This window comes from Arachis duranensis, chromosome 4 (assembly GCF_000817695.3).
Source record: "Arachis duranensis cultivar V14167 chromosome 4, aradu.V14167.gnm2.J7QH, whole genome shotgun sequence".
Classification (NCBI taxonomy): domain Eukaryota; kingdom Viridiplantae; phylum Streptophyta; class Magnoliopsida; order Fabales; family Fabaceae; genus Arachis; species Arachis duranensis.
Window position 1 is genome coordinate 100,362,833 of NC_029775.3, and position 8,273 is coordinate 100,371,105.

Below are 8,273 nucleotides of genomic sequence, written 5' to 3' on the forward strand. Positions count from 1 at the left end.
AATATTAAATTTAATACTACGTGTACACCAAAATCAACTATTAAAGTCAGTCATCAGTATAAAATATATGTTAAAATATAAATACACATTGAAAATAAATTAAATTATACATGTATTTATACACAAATACATTAATAACTAATTGTAGTAACTAATTTTGGTTTTTGTATAAACTTTAAATATCTATACATAACAGGCTATTTTTTTTTATATTGTAAGGTGAATAGTGTAATATGGGTATATTAGACAAAATCGTCAGTAACGATTTAAAGAAGTGACAAATATTATAAAATGTGACTAATAATTTGAAAAAGGACAAAATCTTGCACTTATCCAAATCAAAAGTCACAGTTTATCTTTTTTGAATCTCTAACACTGGCAAATAGTATAGTATTTTGATAATTTATATAAAATAAATTATTTTAAAAGTAAAACGATAATATATATATATATATATATAATATAAAAAAATAATCACTAATTTAATTTTTGAGATTTTCAATCTTCATCAAAACAGTACATAACTTTTGAAAATGACTAAAATTATTGGTAAATTACAAATTATAAATTTACGTTTGTTCCTAATTCAATTACCATTGATACAGTGGTGATATGTAGCGTTAAAATTCCAATGTGAAATCCCCAACGATAATGTGATGTAGCTATGAGTTTAATGTGATCAAATATAGGTCTTAATTGATTAATTGGACTCATTTTTGTTAATTAGTTTTATCTTGATGTAGAGACTAAAATGAGTTCTATTAACGAATTTGAAACACCTATTTAATTATTGTGAAGTCTTAATCAGGTCACCCAATGATGTAAGAATTTGCCTTTTTAAAAAAAAAATTAATTCATAAATAATAATTAATTAAATGATTTTCATGTCAGAGGTTATTTTATCTGTTATTTTTTTTTTATAATATTTTAACGATATTCTAGAAGTGGGAATATAATTAATATCAGTGAAAATTAAAAGTCAAACCGAGTTAATTATTATCTTTGACAAAAAAAAACCATAAAAATTAGTTAATGAATTTTTATTATTCTTTCTTCTTTTTCAAGAAAGGATTTAAGCCACATATCTATGCACTGTTTTCTAAAGTAATTATTTACCATTTATATTTTTATCATATAGTAAAAATATTGCCTAATCCTAGTAGAATATATCTAAGCCATGACTATTCATAGTAAATTTTAGACTCTCTCTCTCCATTAATTAATTTTCACCTTAGATGACTATAAGACCAACAACAGATACGGAGAGAGAGAGAAAATAGTGTATAAATATGTGGCTTAATTATTATTTTTGGATTAAATTTTTTTATTTAAAAAAAAACGAGTTCTTACATCCTATTCTTTTTAAAAAAAAATTGTCTCCAAAATTTAGATACCTGAGATAGATGCGGTACATTACTTTCATGGTAGACTCTAACTCTTAAGTATGTTCTTCTATTCTGTCTCTTTTTCAAACAACTTTTATTAGAGGGACTTTTTTTTCCGTCAATTTCTTAACATTCCGATCAACTATCCTCATTGGTGGTACTCGAAAAGTTAAATCGTCTCATAACTTAATCGACTCAGACTCTAAGACATGACTTTCATCAGAGTATACTTTCTAAGTTGAGAGACGTGAAACAGGTCGTGAAAGTTGGACAAATACTAGAAAAGTACTACTTGATAAACTATGGGACCTACCCTCAGAATTTGGAAGGGGCCTATGTATAGGGTTCAACTTTCTAGTCCTAATACTACGACCTACTCCAATAGTTGGGGTAACCTTAAAGAATACGTGATCACTCTCATTAAATTCTAAAGGATTTTTCCTTCTATCGGCATAATTTTTTTGTCGGCTTTGGACTATTAGAATTCTATCACGAATCCGCTTGACTTGTTGATGGCCTCTTGAACTAATTTCGGTCCTAGCATACTGAATTTCTTTCCCTCGTGCTATCATAAAGTTGATTGGCATTTGCACCCATAGAACGCTTCGTATGACGTCATTCCGATTCTCGTATGGTGATTATTGTTATATGTAAACTCTACTAGTGGCAGATATCTATCTCAACTCCCTTTCTGGCCTAATGTGCAAGTTCTTAACATGTCTTCTAGGGTTTGGATAGTTTACTATGATTGTCCATCAATTTGATATTACCTTTATAAAAAAATATTAATTAAAATATAAAAACAAAAAAATTATTACTAATTTTATAAAATATATATTTTAATTCTATAATATAACAATGAGTTGGATTGAGTCGACCCAAACCATAACTCAAATCTAACTCGAAAATAACAAACTCAAATTCGGAAAAAAATATAGAGTCTGAGGTAAGTTTCGGGTCAGATCGAATCTGATCTTGCATTCCCTAGTTTTACATTTTATTCGTATTTTAATTATAAATATAAGTAATATTTGATTATATCATTTATAACGTTCGACTATATTCCGTATAAATATATTCTGTTTTGGGTATTGTATTCCTTATAAATCTTATTACAAATGTGATTAGCGGGCTGATTTTTATACCCGTGTAGCATGTGGTTGGGTATATACCCTAAATTGATTTCTTCTTAACCTCGATCCGAACTCCAAAGACATCCAAACTGAAACAACGAACACCCTAACAGAACCACGATAGCTTGAGCATCTATCTCGAAACTGGCTCAACATTGAAGTATGCTTATCAAGTCTATACTCCACTAATCCTTTCATTCCTAAATATTCATTCATAATTCAGTTCAATGTAATTAGATATAATTGTACCTAAATAATTGAATGATGGACGGTATGAGACACTTGAATTGCTCTACGTTCTACTATTTTTCAACCCATTACGATCAAATTCAGGTAGCATTTGGTATTGGACTCGTTTCTTAATAGAAATTTTGGAGGTGTATGACTATGAATAACTTAGTTTGACCCCATTGTAGAATCCTTTTCAATTAATTTGTTAGCACAGTTGACAGCATGAGGATCAAAGGATTCAAATCTCTTACCAATAGCAAAAGGTTACTAAGATCAAGTGACATAAACACATTGTATTACACAAGAACATACCCACCATTTCTTCATTAACAGCTGGTCCATGTTAGTAACAGTTCATATTCTATTTCTTTTCTTTTTAATAAGAAATTAGTTGCTGCCAATTTGAAGATGACTGAGACGAACGAGTGGAAATGTGAAGGCACCATTCTGCAAAAGGACTAAATTGACCTCAAAAAATGGGGCCAGCTCTGTTGTTAGATGATGTAACCTGGATGACTCAGGCATGCACATTCCAACATGTATTTTCCTATGGATGCTAACGGTTATGTAAACATCAATCTCCCTTCATAAAGAAGAAAGGAAGATACAATACGTTCGGTAATTTGCCTCTAAGAACAGTTATGTTTATCAAGTCCCTCATAACCCTGTCACTATCCTCTTTCTTTCTATTTTCTTTTTCTTTACCATAACCTGTTAATAATAATAATAATAATAATAAATCTCAACAAGTTAAAAATGTCTGATTAAAAGGACACTACAAGTTACATAATCTAGGAGTAAAGATCCAACACACTGGATTCCACTCGCTTCAATTTCTATTGTGATTATTTTTCTTCTTCATCAAGTCAAAGACTACTCAACAGTCAACAACAATTTGCTACTCCAGATTATCCTCTGAAGAAAGACAGGCTGTTGATGATAACATGGATAGTTTTATAGCCAGACAATCAGCTTTGTTCACTTAGTGATGCCTATATCTAGTTGCACTTGAAATATGCCTTTTTGTTTTCCACAACTCAAACTACAAAAAATCAGCTCCAAAAGCGCTTCATGCTTATTTAAAATGTGATGAATAATAAATAAATTTAGAGTAATATCCCAAATCAGTCTCCAAAAAATTCTAGTTGGATAATTTAATCCTCAACAAATTTTAATCACCAAATGAGTTCCTAATCTTTAATTTTGTTAGACATATCAATCTTCACGTCAAATTTTGGTAGAGTTAGACAAATCAGTACTTGCCATTATTTAATAAAGGCATAACAGTGCCTAAGAATTTTTTAAAATTCTCATATTAGTCCCTCCATATAGTCGATCTGATATGGGAACTGATTTGTCCAATGAAATAAAAATTTGTGAACTGATCTGATGATTAAAATTTGTTGAGAACTAAAGTGTCTAAATAAAAATTAGTTAGGGGTGATTTGGAATATTACTCATAAATTTATGAATCCAGTGCTGCATTTCAAATCCTGTACGTAGCAATGAAGGATTAAGATTTGAACAAGTCATTTTGTGTATTCATAAATAGTTCAGGAACATTTTATATGTTAATATACTCAGGGATTAGCAAGAGTTTACCAAATTATGTTCTGTTGACTAAGTCTAGTTATCAATTAGCGATCTGTAACTCCAAAACAGCCAACTAACATGTCAGATGTTATGCAAATATTACATATACAGTAACATTTTAGAAACCATTTAAACCAGAATTTTCCCCTGCAAAGTATCATCACCTTCATAAGATGAATCTCAATACAAACAGAAAGACACAACATACAAGCATGTCATCAATCAATCTTTGGAGGTCAGCATGAGTAAAACCAAATGAGGGGATTATCTAGCAACATCAGTTTAAACTATGCTACAAAAACAATACACATCATCTACAGGCATTCCAAATTACCTAAATAGAAGGCAATAAAAAACAAGTTAGCAGCTATTTACTCACTTGGACCAACTGTTAGCTGGAGAATCCTCAAGCACACGGCTGCTAGCAGAACCACTTGGACTCCCATATATTATTTCATTCTGGGTAGCACCCTCCTGAGCTTTAAGCCCACCGGACAATGGTGGAAAGAAAGCAGTCTGTGACCAAGGATCATAACCACTTGAACCAGGAACAGGGCTGAATGCGCCACTACTCTGACCATTGGGAATAAAAACACTTTGGGGAGAATGGGATATGTTATCATCTTTGTTAAAAAGAGAAGCCATAGTCTTCTGAGATGACGGAAGCACAAAATCATCCTTGTTTGGTACATTTCTTTGTGAGGATAAAAGCCAGCTACCAGGGCCACCAACCAAACCTAAACCTAAACTTTCCTGACCTAGTGGAGGGGTACTCCACATCTGCCATGTTCCCTTCTCACTTGTAGCTGCATTGTCCAAAGGAAGTGCATTATCTTGGGTGCTGGGGGTACTTGGAAACCGATTAGAACAGCTATGCTTCTCTCGGGATAACGGCGACTCAATTGGAGACGGCTTACTGACTTCAGAACTAGCAGTTATGTTTTTCAAAGAGTGAGGCTTTGCTACTTCCGTGTCTGCTACAAAGGCACTTCCCTTGTCTAACTGAAAATCATTGAGTGACTGGGAAACAGGCCCAAGCAAGGATACTGGATCAAATTCATTAAGTGACTTCGAAACAGGCCCAAGCAAAGATACTGGATCAGGAATATAGCAGGGATCTTCAAAAAGCTCTTGTTCTTCATGCCTATAGTCATGTGCTTTATTCCCAGCAGGTGAGAATATGGGTTCAATTGCAGGAGAAAAACCAAGACTACTACTACTAGTTGTTCCATTTGGAAATGTGGAAATATTAAATGGTGATGGAAGACCAAAGTGGATTGGATTATTAAAAGATTGTGTAACCGGTGGTGGAGCAGATAACTGAGGGCTTTTGATTTCTCCTTGAGTCTTGGAATTCGGTCTACATATTACATTCGAATTTGAGGGTTGAGGAGCAGATGAACCGCGAGTAAATAATTGCTGCCATGACATTTTAGGTGCTGACCATGGTTTTGGTTCTGGAATAACCTGCAGGGTACAGCCACCATGGTAATGCATTTTTCTTTATGGGCCAAAAAAGGGCTACATAAGATCACGGTAAATAACGAGCAATTAAGTTTAATATTAGCTACATTATCTTCCAGAATTTGTTCATAAACCACATGATGATAATTAAGAATATGAACAGACAAATTGTAGTTAGTTGTGGAGGCAATATTAAAGGCAGAGAAAAAGGGATAGAAAGCAAAACAACTTACAGAGTGAGTGATATTCCTATCATCTCCATTCAAATTGGATTTTGCAGCTGGACGATCAGGAAGACCAACATCTCTCCTGTTGGCAGCAGTATGAACATGATCTACAGAACTGTTAAACTTGTTTTCTTTCAAAACAGTGGTAGGAACATTAGTACCCCTTCCAAAACCAAGTGCCTTTGAAGAGGACAAAATTGTACCTCGCATACGATCAAGATATCTTGTTCCAGTACTTCCTCGATTATAATTGTTCACAACATTTTTACTATGTGCATTGTCTGTACTCTGTCCCTTGCCAATCTCTAACCCAGATTTCTGATGCTCTCTCCGATCAGTTTCACTCTTTTTATCAAAGTCCCGCTTCCGCTCACTTTCCTTTCCAGCTTTCTTTTCTAATTCTTCTACATCAGAGTTGCTCTTACTAGACCCCTTATCTTTCTCCCTTCTTTTTTCCTGACGCTTCTTCTCAGTTTCCTTCCTACTTTCTTTCTCCTTACTGGATTGTGACGATTTACTGCGATCTTTTTCAGCTTCAACTTTCTCATCCCTCAGTCTTCTACGCTCCTCGACTAACCTTGCAACCTCCTCCCTCTGTTTCCTCTCCTCCTCCTCGAGAAGTTCTTTCTCTAGCCTAGCCTGTCTTTTCTCCTCTGCCTTCCTCCGTGCTCTTTCACCTCTACTTTCATTGAGGCTTCCCCCGTTCTCACCCCGCTTTGCTAAAAGCGCCCTATGTTCAGCATCAGATGAACATTCTTCTCTTGAACTAATTCTAAAAGCCTTTCTCCAGAGCCATCTAATGCTCAAGAAAAAAGATGTCAAAAGCTTGCAAACAAAAAACAAAATACCAGAATATGACCTCTCTGTCAAACAATGCTCATCTGCAAAAACACCAGCATTCCCATTTGTCCTCCAGTTGCTTGGATTACTCGGCATAGATCCGCCAACCCAATTGCCATTCTCCAGCCAGTCCTGACTGCACATCCACCCATTTTCAGACCAAACCTTGCTATTTAATATCTTGCCACTTTTTCCAACCAAATCCTTAACTAAACCAGAATTTGAAATCCCCAACCCAGGCGGCACAGGCAAGTCTAAAACTGGTCGCTTCGAAATATGCCCACAATATGAACACATAAACCGACCCCCACCAGGGTTCTGGTCCCTATATGGATTCAAGCAGTTACGACACCGCCTAGTAGCTGTCTTCCTTAGCTTTTGCATTTCTATGGCCTCAAACCTCTTCCTCTCCCTAAGCCGTGCATTCCTCCGCACCCTCCAAGCAGACAGCTGAGGCATCAAAATCTCATACCAAAAGAGTGTAATCAGCAACACAAATACACAAGCCAGACGAGGCGAGGTAATCTCGAACCTAAAAGCTGGTGGAAGGAGCTGAGAAAGCGCCCATAGACCAATTAACGGAATAACCAACCAAGGTAGCATTGTAGCAACCCGGCGAGACCACTTCTGAATCACACAAAGTATACACATTATACTCTAACCCACGCCAATCTTCCCCGTCTCGATTCAAACCCTAAGAACAACCGAAATTCAACCTCCCAACAAAAATAAAAATCAATGCTTTCGAGAAAACCCTAACCCTACTTATCCTTTTCTTCCTTCTTCCAAATCAATATCCAACAGAGTTCAACGCAGAAACTTCAGAACCCTAAAATTCCAAACCCAAAAACACACACAAAAAACAATAAAATTTAATTTCAGAATCACTCGTGTTAGAAAAGAAGCCAAAAAGTTTACCCTATTGCTATTGCATCGATAGTTCGAAACGCGAAAACTGAAATTGAACGAAGAATTAACAATAGAAAAAAATAGAAAAGGGGAAATGATTCAGGGCTTCAGCTACGGCGATTGTGGCACCAATCGAAAGGGAAATGGAATAGGGGAACCGAGCACTTACGAATTCGGCGCCCATGGCGGAAACTCATTAAGAGAGAGAGAGAAAATCAATGGAAGCGAAATGCGATTGAAGAAGAAGCACCAGAGAACGGGTTCGGGGCTGAGTCGACTCGTCCGATTCGGGTCGGAGCCTCCGTTCGGTGTGTTTCCTTTTTTTTAGAGAGAGAAACTGTGCGCGAGAAGAGAGAGAAAAGATAGATAAGAATAGAGAGAGCGAAAAGAGAAATGTGAAGAAGAAGATGAAGAAAATATAACACAATAACCAAAACTAAAATAATAAAAATTAAATTAAAAAAAAAAAAAAACAAATCCAAATACAATAA

At 35.1% G+C, this 8,273-nt stretch overlaps 1 protein-coding gene across 1 annotated transcript; it reads right to left on the bottom strand.

The window, feature by feature from the left end:
- Positions 1 to 4,227: 4,227 nt before the first annotated feature.
- LOC107485245 (stress response protein nst1) lies at positions 4,228 to 8,165 on the bottom strand. The gene is made up of 3 exons (XM_052260293.1): positions 7,952 to 8,165; positions 6,040 to 7,702; positions 4,228 to 5,809 (listed from the first exon to the last, which is right to left on the bottom strand). The coding sequence occupies exons 2-3, from the start codon at positions 7,522 to 7,524 to the stop codon at positions 4,718 to 4,720; spliced, it is 2,577 nt and encodes an 858-aa protein (XP_052116253.1). The 5' UTR covers positions 7,525 to 7,702; positions 7,952 to 8,165; the 3' UTR covers positions 4,228 to 4,717.
- Positions 8,166 to 8,273: the final 108 nt, after the last annotated feature.

Bases quoted from the DNA above. Each gene is read 5' to 3' on its own strand.
- LOC107485245 (XM_052260293.1), bottom strand. From the start codon at position 7,524: ATGTGTATACTTTGTGTGATTCAGAAGTGGTCTCGCCGGGTTGCTACA. The intron at 5,810-6,039 runs GTAAGTTGTTTT...TGTACCCTGCAG, and splicing joins ATAGGAATATCACTCACTCT to GTTATTCCAGAACCAAAACC.